The 15904-nt window shown below is 39.8% G+C and overlaps 2 protein-coding genes across 3 annotated transcripts in view; one reads left to right on the plus strand and one right to left on the minus strand.

The window, feature by feature from the left end:
* The window catches only part of PRKG1 (protein kinase cGMP-dependent 1), a 1297582-nt gene that overhangs the window by 726003 nt on the left and 555675 nt on the right, over positions 1–15904 (plus strand). The gene's annotated exons all lie outside the window — the stretch shown is intronic.
* On the minus strand, positions 11076–14406 carry CSTF2T (cleavage stimulation factor subunit 2 tau variant). The gene has a single exon (XM_037803757.1). The coding sequence runs from the start codon at positions 14228–14230 to the stop codon at positions 12362–12364; it is 1869 nt and encodes a 622-aa protein (XP_037659685.1). The 5' UTR covers positions 14231–14406; the 3' UTR covers positions 11076–12361.

Genomic DNA, 15904 nt, shown 5'->3' on the forward strand with positions numbered 1-15904 from the left:
GCAAGATATCAGTCTTTTGTCAGATACATGGTTTCCAAAAATTTTTTCCCATTGAGTTGGCTGCCTCTTTACCTTTTTGAGAAATTCCTTTGAGGTGCAGAAACTTCTAAGCTTGAGGAGTTCCCATTTATCTATTTTCTCTTTTGTTGCTTGTGCTTTGGGTGTAAAGTCTAGGAAGTGGCCTCCTAATACAAGGTCTTGAAGATGTTTTCCTACATTATCTTCTAGGAGTTTTATGGTACTTTCTTTTATATTGAGATCTTTGGTCCATTTTGAGTTAATTTTTGTGTAGGGGGTGAGGTAGGGGTCCTCTTTCATTCTTTTGGATATGGATATCCAACTCTCCCAGCCCCATTTGTTGAAAAGACCATTATGGCTCAGTTCGGTGGCTTTGGGGGCCTTATCAAAGATCAGTCGGCCATAGATCTGAGGGTCTATCTCTGAATTCTCAATTCGATTCCATTGATCTATATGTCTATCTTTGTGCCAGTACCATGCTGTTTTGGCAACTGTGGCTTTATAATAAGCTTCAAAGTCAGGGAGTGTAAGTCCTCCCACTTCGTTTTTCTTTTTTAGAGTGTCTTTAGCAATTCGAGGCATCTTCCCTTTCCAAATAAATTTGATAACTAGCTTTTCCAAGTCTGCGAAGTAGGTTGTTGGGATTTTGATTGGGATTGCATTGAATCTGTAGATGAGTTTGGGTAGAATTGACATCTTAATGACATTTAGCCTTCCTATCCATGAACATGGAATATTTTTCCATCTTTTAAGGTCCCCTTCTATTTCTTTTAGTAGAATTATGTAGTTTTCTTTGTATAGGTCTTTTACATCTTTGGTTAAGTTTATTCCTAGGTACTTGATTTTTTTAGTTGCTATTGAAAATGGTATCTTTTTCTTGAGTGTCACTTCCGTTTGTTCATTTCTAGCATATAGAAACATTACTGACTTATGTGCATTAATCTTGTATCCCGCTACTTTGCTAAATTTGTTTATTAGCTCTAGTAGGTGTATCGTTGATTTCTCAGGGTTTTCTAGATATAAGATCATATCATCTGCAAACAATGACAGTTTTACTTCTTCTTTTCCAATTTGGATGCCTTTTATTTCTTTGTCTTGCCGGATTGCCCTGGCTAGCACTTCCAGCACAATGTTGAATAACAGTGGTGACAGCGGGCATCCTTGTCTTGTTCCTGATCTTAGAGGGAAGGCTTTCAGTCTCTCACCATTGAGTACTATGCTGGCTGTGGGTTTTTCATATATGCTCTTTATCATGTTGAGGAAGTTTCCTTCAATTCCTACCTTTTGAAGTGTTTTTATCAAAAAGGGATGTTGGATTTTGTCAAATGCTTTTTCAGCATCTATTGAGATGATCAATTGATTTTTCCCTTTTGAGTTTTTAATGTGTTGTAATACATTGATTGTTTTTCTTATGTTGAACCATCCTTGCATGCCTGGAATGAACCCCACTTGGTCATGGTGTATGATTTTTTTAATGTGTCTTTGGATTCGATTTGCAAGTATTTTGTTGAGGATTTTTGCATCTATATTCATTAGGGAGATTGGCCGGTAGTTTTCCTTTTTTGTAGCATCTTTGCCTGGTTTTGGTATTAGATTGATGTTAGCTTCATAAAATGAGTTAGGTAGTGTTCCATTTTTTTCAATGTTTTGAAAGAGTTTGAGTAAGATGGGTGTCAGTTCTTTCTGGAAAGTTTGGTAGAATTCCACTGTGAAGCCATCTGGCCCTGGGCATATATTTGTGGGAAGATTTTTGATGACTGATTGGATCTCTTTGCTTGTGATGGGTTGGTTGAGGTCTTCTATTTCTTCTCTGGTCAGTCTACGTTGTTCATATGTTTCCAGGAAATTGTCCATTTCTTCTATGTTATCCAGTTTGTTGCCATACAGTTGTTCATAATATCCTCTTATAATTTTTTTAATTTCTTCAGGATCTGCAGTTATGTCATCTTTTTCATTCATTATTTTGTTTATATGGGTCTTCTCTCTTTTTGTTTTTGTCAGTCTAGCTAGGGGCTTGTCAATCTTGTTGATCTTCTCAAAGAACCAACTTTTGGTGATATTTATCCTCTCTATTGTTTTTTTGTTCTCTATGTCATTTATTTCTGCTTTAATCCTTGTTATTTCTTTTCTTCTACTTGGTTTGGGATTGGTTTGCTGTTCATTTTCTTTTTTTTTTTTTTTTTTTTTTTTTTTTTTTTTTTTTTTTTCTAAAGTAAAAATTCAGTTTATTCATCTGTTTATGACACAGTACACAAGAGGCTAAGTGTTTCACATCATAGATTTCACTTCCAACTCCTTGGAATGTTCATTCTTTGGCTAAAAGGATAGACTTGGCGGAAAGCCAGGCAACATTTAGGCCACTAAAATAAGGTAGGGGGACCAATGCTGACATCATCCTCACTGGGATGAGTATAAGAGGCTATTAGCTGCAAGCTGATTTTCTAGAACTCTTAGCTGGAAGCATAGGGGACACCGCGTCTGGATGCTCGTGCCATTTCGGGCTTCAGTCGTAACAGACCATAGTCACCTCTGGGCATCCCCAGAACGTCAAACAGCTTATCTGTTCTTCTTGGATTATTGTTCCCCCTTCCTTAATTGCTCTCTACTGCTAGTTCCCCTACATTCTACATTATAAACCATTTGTTTTACATTTTTCAAAGTTCACATTAGTGGTAGCATATAATATTTCTCTTTTTGTGCCTGGCTTATTTCGCTCAGCATTATGTCTTCAAGGTTCATCCTTGTTGTCATATGTTTCACCAGATCATTCCTTCTTACTGCCGCGTAGTATTCCATCGTGTGTATATACCACATTTTATTTATCCACTCATCTGTTGATGGACATTTGGGTTGTTTCCATCTCTTGGCAATTGTGAATAATGCTGCTATGAACATTGGCGTGCAGATATCTGTTCGTGTCACTGCTTTCCGATCTTCCGGGTATATCCCGAGAAGTGCAATCGCTGGATCGAATGGTAGCTCTATCTCTAGTTTTCTAAGAAACTGCCAGACTGACTTCCAGAGTGGCTGAACCATTATACAGTCCCACCAACAATGAATAAGAGTTCCAATTTCTCCACATCCCCTCCAGCATTTGTAGTTTCCTGTTTGTTTAATGGCAGCCATTCTAACCGGTGTTAGATGGTATCTCATTGTGGTCTTAATTTGCATCTCTCTAATAGCTAGTGAAGCTGAACATTTTTTCATGTGTTTCTTGGCCATTTGTATTTCCTCTTCAGAGAACTGTCTTTTCATATCTTTTGCCCATTTTATAATTGGGCTGTCTGTACTATTGTCATTGAGTTGTAGGATTTCTTTGTATATGCAAGATATCAGTCTTTTGTCAGATACATGGTTTCCAAAAATTTTTTCCCATTGAGTTGGCTGCCTCTTTACCTTTTTGAGAAATTCCTTTGAGGTGCAGAAACTTCTAAGCTTGAGGAGTTCCCATTTATCTATTTTCTCTTTTGTTGCTTGTGCTTTGGGTGTAAAGTCTAGGAAGTGGCCTCCTAATACAAGGTCTTGAAGATGTTTTCCTACATTATCTTCTAGGAGTTTAATGGTACTTTCTTTTATATTGAGATCTTTGGTCCATTTTGAGTTAATTTTTGTGTAGGGGGTGAGGTAGGGGTCCTCTTTCATTCTTTTGGATATGGATATCCAACTCTCCCAGCCCCATTTGTTGAAAAGACCATTATGGCTCAGTTCGGTGACTTTGGGGGGCCTTATCAAAGATCAGTCGGCCATAGATCTGAGGGTCTATCTCTGAATTCTCAATTCGATTCCATTGATCTATATGTCTGTCTTTGTGCCAGTACCATGCTGTTTTGGCAACTGTGGCTTTATAATAAGCTTCAAAGTCAGGGAGTGTAAGTCCTCCCACTTCGTTTTTCTTTTTTAAAGTGTCTTTAGCAATTCGAGGCATCTTCCCTTTCCAAATAAATTTGATAACTAGCTTTTCCAAGTCTGCAAAGTAGGTTGTTGGAATTTTGATTGGGATTGCATTGAATCTGTAGATGAGTTTTGGGTAGAATTGACATCTTAATGACATTTAGCCTTCCTATCCATGAACATGGAATATTTTTCCATCTTTTAAGGTCCCCTTCTATTTCTTTTAGTAGAGTTATGTAGTTTTCTTTGTATAGGTCTTTTACATCTTTGGTTAAGTTGATTCCTAGGTACTTGATTTTTTTAGTTGCTATTGAAAATGGTATCTTTTTCTTGAGTGTCTCTTCAGTTTGTTCATTTCTAGCATATAGAAACATTACTGACTTATGTGCATTAATCTTGTATCCCGCTACTTTGCTAAATTTGTTTATTAGCTCTAGTAGGTGTATCGTCGATTTCTCAGGGTTTTCTAGATATAAGATCATATCATCTGCAAACAATGACAGTTTTACTTCTTCTTTTCCAATTTGGATGCCTTTTATTTCTTTGTCTTGCCGGATTGCCCTGGCTAGCACTTCCAGCACAATGTTGAATAACAGTGGTGATAGCGGGCATCCTTGTCTTGTTCCTGATCTTAGAGGGAAGGCTTTCAGTCTCTCACCATTGAGTACTATGCTGGCTGTGGGTTTTTCATATATGCTCTTTATCATGTTGAGGAAGTTTCCTTCAATTCCTACCTTTTGAAGTGTTTTTATCAAAAACGGATGTTGGATTTTGTCAAATGCTTTTTCAGCATCTATTGAGATGATCAATTGATTTTTCCCTTTCGAGTTTTTAATGTGTTGTAATACATTGATTGTTTTTCTTATGTTGAACCATCCTTGCATGCCTGGAATGAACCCCACTTGGTCATGGTGTATGATTTTTTTAATGTGTCTTTGGATTCGATTTGCAAGTATTTTGTTGAGGATTTTTGCATCTATATTCATTAGGGAGATTGGCCGGTAGTTTTCCTTTTTTGTAGCATCTTTGCCTGGTTTTGGTATTAGATTGATGTTAGCTTCATAAAATGAATTAGGTAGTGTTCCATTTTTTTCAATGTTTTGAAAGAGTTTGAGTAAGATTGGTGTCAGTTCTTTCTGGAAAGTTTGATAGAATTCCCCTATGAAGCCATCTGGCCCTGGGCATTTATTTGTGGGAAGATTTTTGATGACTGATTGGATCTCTTTGCTTGTGATGGGTTGGTTGAGGTCTTCTATTTCTTCTCTGGTCAGTCTAGGTTGTTCATATGTTTCCAGGAAATTGTCCATTTCTTCTACATTATCCAGTTTGTTGCCATACAGTTGTTCATAATATCCTCTTATAATTTTTTTAATTTCTTCAGGATCTGCAGTTATGTCACCTTTTTCATTCATTATTTTGTTTATATGGGTCTTCTCTCTTTTTGATTTTGTCAGTCTAGCTAGGGGCTTGTCAATCTTGTTGATCTTCTCAAAGAACCAACTTTTGGTGATATTTATCCTTTCTATTGTTTTTTTGTTCTCTATGTCATTTATTTCTGCTTTAATCCTTGTTATTTCTTTTCGTCTACTTGGTTTAGGATTGGTTTGCTGTTCATTTTCTAGCTTCTTCAGTTGATCCATTAGTTCTTTGATTTTGGCTCTTTCTTCCTTTTTAATATATGCGTTTAGTGCTATAAATTTCCCCCTTAGCACTGCTTTTGCTGCATCCCATAGGTTTTGGTATGTTGTGTTCTCATTTTCATTCGTCTCTATATATTTAGCAATTTCTCTTGCTATTTCTTCTTTAACCCACTGATTGTTTAGGAGTGTGTTGTTTAACCTCCAGGTATTTGTGAATTTTCTAAGTCTCTGATGGTTATTGACTTCTAATTGTATTCCATTGTGGTCAGAGAATGTGCTTTGAATAATTTCAATCTTTTTAAATTTATTGAGGCTTGTTTTATGTCCCAGCATATGATCTATTCTGGAGAAAGTTCCGTGAGCACTAGAAAAGTATGTGTATCCTGGTGATTTGGGATGTAATGTCCTGTAGATGTCTGTTAAATCTAATTCATTTATCAGATTGTTTAGGTTTTCAATTTCCTTATTGGTCTTCTGTCTGGTTGATCTATCTATAGGAGAGAGTGGTGTGTTGAAGTCTCCCACAATTATTGTGGAAACATCAATTGCTTCCTTTAGTTTTGCCAGTGTTTCTCTCATGTATTTTGTGGCACCTTGATTGGGTGCATAGACATTTACGATTGTTATTTCTTCTTGCTGAATTGCCCCTTTTATTAGTATGTAGTGGCCTTCTTTGTCTCTCAAAACATCCCTGCATTTGAAGTCTATTTTATCTGAGATTAATATTGCTACACCTGCTTTCTTTTGGCTGTAGCTTGCATGAAATATTTTTTTCCATCCTTTCACTTTCAGTTTCTTTGTGTCCCTGTGTCTAAGATGAGTCTCTTGTATGCAACATATTGATGGTTCATTTTTTTTGATCCATTCTGCGAATCTATATCTTTTAATTGGGGAGTTTAATCCATTTACATTCAACGTTAAAACCGTGAAGGCATTTCTTGAATCGGCCATCTTATCCTTTGGTTTATGTTTGCCATATTTTTCCCTCTCTCTATTAATATCCTTTATTGTACCCATACCGAATCTCTTTAGTACTGAACCTTTCTCCAAGTCTCTCTGTCCTGTCTTTGTTTCTCTGTCTGTAGGGCTCCCTTTAGTATCTCCAGTAGGGCAGGTCTCTTGTTAGCAAATTCTCTCAGCATTTCTTTGTCTGTGAAAAATTTAAGCTCTCCCTCAAATTTGAAGGAGAGCTTTGCTGGATAAAGTATTCTTGGCTGGAAATTCCTCTCACTCAGAATTTTAAATATATCGTGCCACTGCCTTCTTGCCTCCATGGTGGCTGCTGAGTAGTCACTACTTAGTCTTATGCTGTTTCCTTTGTATGTGGTGGATTGCTTTTCTCTTGCTGCTTTCAGAACTTGCTCCTTCTCTTCTATGTTTGACAGTGTGATCAGTATATGTCTCGGAGTGGGTTTTTTTGGATTTATTCTATTTGGAGTTCGCTGAGCATTTATGATTTGTGTATTTATGTTGTTTAGAAGATTTGGGAAGTTTTCCCCAACAATTTCTTTGAATACTCTTCCTAGACCTTTACCCTTTTCTTCCCCTTCTGGGACACCAATGAGTCTTATATTTGGACGTTTCATATTATCTATCATATCCCTGAGGTCCATTTCGAGTTTTTCAATTTTTTTCCCCATTCTTTCTTTTATGCTTTCATTTTCCATTCTGTCATCTTCCAGGTCACTGATTCGTTGTTCAACTTCCTCTAGTCTTGTACTATGAGTGTCCAGAATCTTTTTAATTTGGTCAACAGTTTCTTTAATTTCCATAAGATCATCCATTTTTTTATTTAGTCTTGCAATGTCTTCTTTATGCTCTTCTAGGGTCTTCTTGATTTCCTTCATATCCCGTACTATGGTCTCATTGTTCATCTTTAGTTCTTTGAGTAGCTGCTCTAGGTGCTGTGTGTCTTCTGGTCTTTTGATTTGGGTGCTTGGGCTTGGGTTATCCATATCGTCTGGTTTTTTCATATGCTTTATAATTTTCTGTTGTTTTTGGCCTCGTGGCATTTGCTGAACTTGATAGGGTTCTTTTAGGGTTTGTAGACCTACTGAAGTCCTTATCTCTAATTTATCAGATCTACAGCTTCGTGGAGTACACTTTCTCTAACTAACCAGCAGGTGGCGTCCACGAGCCACCTGTTCTCCACAAGCCAGTTCTCCCCTGCTTAGCCTTTTTGGTGAGTGGGGAAGTGAGTCTTGTGGGGCCCAATTGGTGTACCAAGCTTGCGTGTGTAGTTGGTGTTGCCTGCCCTGTATGTGGGGCGTGTTTCTGGGCAGTCGGGGAGGGGGGGTGGCCCTAACAATCAAATCTCCCTGATGATCCTAGAGTTTTAAAGGTGCTGCAATAGTCTAATCCTTCAGTTCAGTCCTGCCACAGTTTGTCTCTGCCACTGACCCACAAGTCTTTGGTATTGGCGTATGGCTCCCGAGACTTGCAAGTGGGCCCCTCTTCCAGGCTGTGCACCCCGGGTCCTCTGTTGAGGGATGACTGTGCTATGTCACAGGTGAGTGCCGTCCCCCCAGGGCAGTTCTGGGCTGCTGGGCTGTGTAGGGAGGCTCCCAGTCTGCTCAAATGATGGCTGAATGGGGCTTTGTTAATTCACACTGCTCCACCTTCCCAGTTCTGGGACATTCAGCTGAGGTTGCAGGGAAGGCTAATGTCCACGCCCAGTTTTGTGGTGTGTGCCTGTTATTTGAAGCACTTCCGTCACACTGGGTTGTCTGGGGCAGCTCTGGGCTATGGGGCTGGCGATGGGCAGGAGTGTTTCCTGTCCACCAGGATGGTGGCTGTGAGCGGACACCCCCCTTTTCTTGGGAAGTTGTGTTGTTTAGTGAATTTTCTCAGCCACTGGATTATTGCCTTTTGTCTCAGAGCTCTCTTAGTTCTGCTCTTGACTTGACGTGCCCAAATTTCAATTCTTTGAAGCTTTCTGTATTGAGCTTCTTAGAGTAATTGTTTTAGAAAAAGAAAAAAGGATTTAAAAAAAAAAAAAAAAAAAAAAAAAAAAACGGCCCTCCTCAGAGATCTAATGGGTTATTGAAATGCTAATAGACGAAGCAACCAGGGTCATTAAGGAAAGGTCCACAGGGCAGAGAGATCAGCTTTTCTTCGGGATTTGCATATGCGCCTCAGGGCCTGAGCTCAGGCTTGAGCTCTGCCCTTCCCCCTTCTATGTTCACCAGAACTCCAAAAATCTTCCGCTTTTATTTTGGAGTTTTTCGTGTTGTTTTTTTTCTATGCCTGTCTCCTCTCTGCTGGGCTGGCTGCTCTCAGAGTCTCTGGTGTCTGGTCTCAGTCTATCTATGGTTGGAGTTTGAATCAGTAGAATGAGTTTCTGATAAGAGCAGCCACTGCACTTCTCCTTTCTCCTTCCCGGAGCTGACAGCCCCTCCTCCCACGGGACTGAGACTGGCAGGGAGGGGCGCGGGTCCCCTGGCCGCAAAAACTTACAGATTTCGCTGATCTCAGCAGTTCCACGTTTTCATGAGTGTTGTATGAAGTATGCCCAAAGTCAGATTGCTCTGTGGTGTCCAGTCCACGCAGTTCCTGGCTTTTTACCTACTTTCCTGGAGGAGTAACTAAAACTTACAGCTCACCAGTCTGCCATCTTGCCCCGCCTCTCCCAGGTTTATTTTTGACAATGCTACCCCAAATGTCACTTTGTACACAATACATGTCCTCTAGTGTTATATACCGTGATAGAGAAGTATCAAGAAAAAAACATGCTAGTTAATATCTCATGAGAAAGGTAATTTGTAATATGAAAACTTGTAAAGCTGAACTGCCAACCATAGGAGTAAGATTTTTTCAGTGTGTTAAGAGCAAATGAAGTATTGAAAAATTTGGTTAAGATCTGAAATATATATATTTATGAAATGCACATGAATATATGCCAGTACTATATATCAATATTAATAGTATTTAAAAAATATTGGCATAAATGGCATATTACTTAATATATTATGTAACTACCAATGCTACAATATCAGCAATATTAATAGCTTTTATTAATAGTGACATTAACTTGTTATTAATATTAGTATTTCATTTCCTTAAAATGAATTAGCCCTGACTGTAGAGCCCTCTTGACAAGAAACTGATGAGAAAAGCAAGCTCCAACCAGAAAAGCCTGTCTGGAGATTAACTGACTGTAGAAAGGAGTGAGAGGCTGACATATTCTTTTGTGAGAACACTGTGAAAAGTAACTGATAATTCAGCTTCTCTGCCACAGTAGGTTGTTGCACATAATTATTCTTAGACCTCATCAGATCTAAAAGAAATGCCTGACACACCATAGAAAATTATATCTGTGTGCTTCATGTCCCATCACAGTATGGAAAAGCAAAAAGCTTTGTAAGCTGTGACTATGTTAATTATTTTTAATACATTTTCTACCAGAAGAATTCTGAAAAGTGCAGCTGGAAAGTCAAACATGATCTCACTTTAGATTAGTCTGCCTTTGCCTGGGATTCACATTGGTTTACATCTCAAATACTCCATATCAGAAGTCCTGGGAAATCAGCAGAGTTTAAAATACATTGATATTATCAGTTAATATTCAACTAAGAGGGGAAAGCTAGTAGGCAGGCACTGATTAAAGCTGACCATTTCATATTCCCCCCAAAAACATGTATTGCCCAAGAGGAGAAAGCCCCACTATCTTAAGCTATTGTTACTACAAATGAATTTTTAATTTGGGAAAATGTAAGCCACCAGAGGTTGTAACCAATGAGTATTAGCTAGACATGTATTACTTGAATTATTCTTTACTGTCAAATTAAATAAAGACTCTGTACTCTCTAACATCAATACTGGGACATTTGCAAAGTGAATTGGATGTGAGAGAGAACCTATTTTATTAGGTTTACCAGAGTGAAGGCAATTTCTTCAATTACCTATTTATTATTATTTTCTAATGCAAACAGTTGTCAGTTCATTTGTTCTGTATTGCATCTAAATGTTTTTGGGGAAGCCGATGTTCTTAATGTTTTGTTTTGTTTTTTTTGTTTTGTTTTTTTTCCTCTAAGGCTCTGATAATGGTTTGTCCTTCCTTTTTATCTGTAACTTTAAGCTAGCTATTGGGAATCGAGAGATGAATAAATCATTCTTTGTCTTCAAAGAGTTAATGGTCTATTAGAAGTGGGAATGGCCATAGGAAGTAAGGAAAGTAAACACACTGTATGGCAATGTAACAACTGCTGTCTGTAATGAAGATACTTGTAAGGGGGTTCCTGGAATAGAGAGGAGTTCTCTGTGGGGAATATGATCAGAAGGAAGCCTAATATCTGAGTATCACCAAGACGTTAATCCTGATACCACTCAGATGGATTTATAGTTATTTCAATTGTGGAAATGTAGATAATGGATCTAAGAAAGAGATTTCCATTGGTTCCTGCATTTCATTAGTTAGTTTTGGCACTTTTCATTAAAAAAAAAAAAGTTATCAGTTCCCTTTATTTCTCAAGAAAGATGTTACTTTTGAAAAGATTAGTTAAAAATAAACATCAGTGACTAAAGTCAGCCTTCATTATGCTTTCTTTTTATTTAGTTTGCATTAAATAATGCCAATTTTACTACAATAAAGAACATAACACAATAGTTTTCATCATTAGAACTCTTCAGCTAAAACTTTGTGATAAAACTGTAATTTCAAGATAATGAAACCAACTATGAATTAGTATTAACCAGAACAATCATATATATGAAGGCGAGTTACCACTCCAGCATGGGAGAAACACATAGAAAACATGGGAAAGTTAACAGTATGTACAAAAAACAATAGTAAAATAGCAAGCAACAACAGCGCAGCAAAGAACTTTGTAAAAAGAGTTAATTACCATTTAGGATGTAAAAACCTTAAAGGGAAAAATAACTCAATTTCTAAGTCTTAGCTCTTTCCTTGTATTAAATATTTTTAACTACGTAACCAGATATTTTTCTTCTCCAGAGTAAGATCATCTGGCTACGTGGAAGTTTAGGCTTCTGTTAACTAATACTTGCTCTGATACAAATTTCCATGTGAAAATTATCCAGATTTGACTTAGATCTTAAAGACTGTTAAGAAAAGGGAAGGTACTGAGAGACTGAATCTAATCAAAGCTAGACCAGAATAGTGTCTCTGAAGGGTGGGATAAATGAAGCAACATAAAACCAGGTGCATTCCTTGATTTTTCAGGTAGCATAGCTTTAGAAAAAAGCAATTCCAATACCACAAGTTTAAACTTATCCTGTTAGCTCTAACATTTCAAAATAATTCAAAAACACTAAAACAATGCTTAACCTAATATGGCATCCCATTAACCCCAAAATAGGATTTTGTATTTTAAATGGCTTACCAAAACACTTATCTTTATAATTCTGAGGTAAAAGTCTTTATTTTACAACTTAAAATCTTAAACTGTCTTAGCACATTACCATTTTAACACAGGTTACCTTAGTCTCTATGTGCAGTTTTCACATAGTTCTACTCAATATTTAAAAATGTAGTTAACATACTGCAGAGACCTTTCATATTGCTGCGTATTCTTTGTAATCTTATTTGTTAAACTATAATCATGTTCAGAGTTACTTTTGTATATTTCTGGTGACTTAAAGTGAACAGGCCCACTCCCTCCTCCCCCTAACACCAATTAAAAATGAAAAGGAAAACAGAAAGAAAAAGACAACAAGAATAAATGAAATTAGGCTCTAGGAGGAGTTAAACTCTAATCATTCAAGTGTGAGGATGCAGAAATCAGCTTTTTGCACCCATTCTCCATGCAACAGAATTAACTTTGAGATTACTCCCATGTATTTTCTAAAATCCTTCAAGAAGCTCCGGTGGATTTCTGGATTTGTTCCTTTAAAATCAGGATACTCTGCCTTTGCTCAGGAGGCAGCATGGCAATCTGATCTGCAGTCAGTTGAAGAACCTGCATGATCAAAGCTGCTTTTTCTTGATCCTGGGGAGTTACTTGGCTCTGCCCTGGACTAAAACTGCTAGGCTGCCCTCCACCTTGCTTGCCTGCTCCCTGCATGCCTCCTCCTTGTATGCCTGCCCCCTGCATGCCTCCTCCTTGTATGCCTGCCCCCTGCATGCCTCCTCCTTGTATGCCTGCCCCCTGCATGCCTCCTCCTTGTATGCCTGCCCCCTGCATGCCCCCTGCTTGAATACCTGCCCCTTGTATGCCTGCCCCCTGCATGCCTGCTCCCTGCATGCCAGCTCCAGGATTTCCCACTCCTGAAATGCCTGGAACCTGTCTGGGACCCTGAGGGCCACCTGCCCCCATATTAATGGGACCAGGACCCTGGATTCCACTGGTCATAGGGCCTCTTGAACTGGGGCCAGGGCCCCTTATCTCCATTCCTCTTGCATCCATGCCTCTAACTTCCATTGGGCAGGTCTCCATTCCTCTTCTCTCCATTACTCGTGTCTCTAAGACCTCGGTTTCCATGGCTCGAGTCTCCATCCCTCGAGAATCTCTACTACCTCTACCATCCAGGGGTAGACCCCTTTGATCTATCATGGGTCCCCTGGGCTCTCCAATTAGCATTCTGGGATCTGCTAATGGCCCTCCCCTCATCTCATGTGAGGAAGGTCCACGGGTGTCATGCCCAGAGACATGGTGCATGGGAGGACCCTGATGGGGTGGGCCCAAGTAACCTCTGGGCTCTACTTCTCCAGTAACTGTCAGCAAAGTCCCTCCACGTGGGTCATTTGGAGCATCTCCTAACAGTCCTCTAGGAGGCAGGCCAGCAGTAGTCATGGGCCCACGAGGTATAGGAGCTCTGGGATCTGACATCGGTACGTGTCCCCGCTCTAAAGGCACTGGGCCAACCCCTGGCATTCCAACCTGGGGTTGCATTGCTCCTCCAGGAGTTAAGGAACCAGTTCCAGGTCCAGGAACAGCAGTTGGGATGGCCCCCGGGGCTGGAATTCCACCCTGGATAGGAGTCTGCATCAGAGGAGGAATGTCTTTCACAGGTCTTCTAGCCAAATGCTGAGGCTGAGGGGCTGGAGGGTTCTGCTGGTTCAGGAGAACATTTGGTCCTGGGCAGGGGCCTGGGCCAGAGACAGATTGAGATTTGCCAGGGATCAGCGGCGTGACATGTATCTTACGATGCAGAATTTTCAAAGCAATCTCTGGATCCATGATTCTCATCACTACTTGTGCCTGCAACAGCGCATAAGCCAGCTGCGGGTTTTGAAGCAACATGTTTCGAGCTTCCTGGTGACTGTTTTGGACGCAGAGCTTCATCTGCTTCATTAGCTCAAACATCTGCTCCGGAGGAAGACTGGCGACTGCTCTAGTAATTGATTCAGGGGCATCTTCCGGATCGATGGGGTCCCCATAGGGTGAGTCAATGATGGGCGCTGCAGGCCCTAGGCTCTTTAACTCCTCCTTGTTCTTTTCACTAGCAGCATTATCCACCCGAAGCGCTCGCCCGCTGAACTCCCGCCCATTGAGGTTCCGCATGGCACTAAGCGCGGTCTCCTGGTCTTGGTACTCGCAGAAGCCATAACCCTTGGGTTTTCCCGTCTCTCTATCGTACACCAGCCGGAAACTGACAACAGAACCAACCTCCGAGAAAATGTCCTTTAACTGCTCCTCCGTTGCCTCATATGGAATGTTCCCCACGAACACGGAACGCAGTGATCGATCCATCGCCGGGTCTCTCACAGTCAAACTCGACATAATTCCGTCTGTGCAAACAGCGGATAGCGGATTCTTCCAAGAAGCGTCCTCGAATCCACACTTCCGGCGGTTAGCGGAAACGGGCTCTCAAAATCCGGGCAGAAACCTTACTGATCCGCTTGAATCGTTCCGCTTATCCGCGGAAACTGCATCCTATGTCCCGTTAACTAATTTAGCTAACGCTTGTCAGCCCCAGGCCCTTCATGCTTCCGGCAACTCCTTGTTACTGAGACGCGTGATTCCTATTCTATCTCTTATTGTGTCGACTTTCCATGGCACCCCACCCCCACCACTAACAGCTGCGTGCGAGGTGACCACAGTAAAGATGGCAGCATACACTTCACCATGGTAACTGGGAGAGGCCGCCTCTTCTGACGTCAAGGGCGGTTTTGCTTCCGTTCGGCTGGCGCGGAACCGCTAACCGAAAGCTGATTAAGGCGGTGTGTTCTTCGTTCTCATGCAAATATTTGCATGTAGCAGTTTATCCTTATTGTAGTATTTAAGCTAAATTTAAAAGCATATTCCAGACTATGAGAAAAAGTGTAGTTTTAAAGCAGAGTTGAGATTAGCTCCTTAAATTACAAGCGTAGTAGCCCCTTTAGAGAAAAGCATTTTTGGAAAATAACTGCCTAGAAATATAAACTGAACGCGTGTGCCGGTTCCCTCCTCGCCCCCAATCTGTGGCTTCGGATAACCACTGTTGATAGGTTGCCGGTTCTTCCAGATTTTTCTCTGTACTCAAAATCAGAGGCTGTGCTATTCATAGGTTTTTTTCTTTTATTAATAATAGTATTAATCTATATTGATGTTAATGATGTTAATTACTAATAAATAGCATTTTTTGGTTCCAAGGCCTGAATTAAGCAAATTTATTTCACCATTCTTATATTAGAAGGCATTTTGATTAGTTTATATTCTATTCTGTTAAATAAAATACAATATATTTCTTCCATCCATTTACTCTCAAGAGTTTTAATAGTTCGTTCAAACAGGATTTGATGGTAACTGTTCACCCAAGACACATGCCTGCTTAAATTTGCAGACATGTTTATATCACCCAGTAAAATCTATCTGCTGCCTCAGAGAAAGCCACCTGCTAGTAATGATTTTTTTTCCTTATTCTTTTTCTTTTGTGGGGGTGTAGGGAGTTCAGTATGGTATTTCAGAAAACTTAAAAACAAGTCCATTTCCTTCGCTTTACAAAGAGAAGTCATACCTTTTTACACGTTCTGTCAAGAACAACTTAGACACTGATTGTGTAATTGTGTATTAAACGTAATCATGAGGACGATGATAAGCTTTTAGGTAAATTGTAAAGTTCATTGAAGATTGCATACCTTTGAGAGTGAGAGCTTTTTTACTGCTACTGCTGATAGCACTTAAGCCAGTGGTTCAGAGTGGAGCATGTATCAGAAACACCTGGAACTAGGGCTTATTAAGTCAGATTGCTGGGTCTCTTCCTCTCTTCCAGTTTCTGATTTGGTAGGTCTGTGGTGGGACTGGATAATTTGCATCTCTAACAAGTTTCAGGTAATGCCGATGCTACTGGTCTGGGAACCACACAAGAACTGCCTATCTAAACAAACAGACTTGAAGTGTTTTTTTTTTTTTTCACTTGCATCAGGCCAAATTAAATTTAGCACACTCTGTTAAAAGCTTTGCTATCTGGGTGGT

Source organism: Choloepus didactylus, chromosome 15 (genome assembly GCF_015220235.1).
Source record: "Choloepus didactylus isolate mChoDid1 chromosome 15, mChoDid1.pri, whole genome shotgun sequence".
Classification (NCBI taxonomy): domain Eukaryota; kingdom Metazoa; phylum Chordata; class Mammalia; order Pilosa; family Megalonychidae; genus Choloepus; species Choloepus didactylus.

Excerpts from the sequence above, each read along its gene's own strand:
- CSTF2T (XM_037803757.1), bottom strand. The coding sequence starts at position 14,230 with ATGTCGAGTTTGACTGTGAGAGACCCGGCGATGGATCGATCACTGCGT.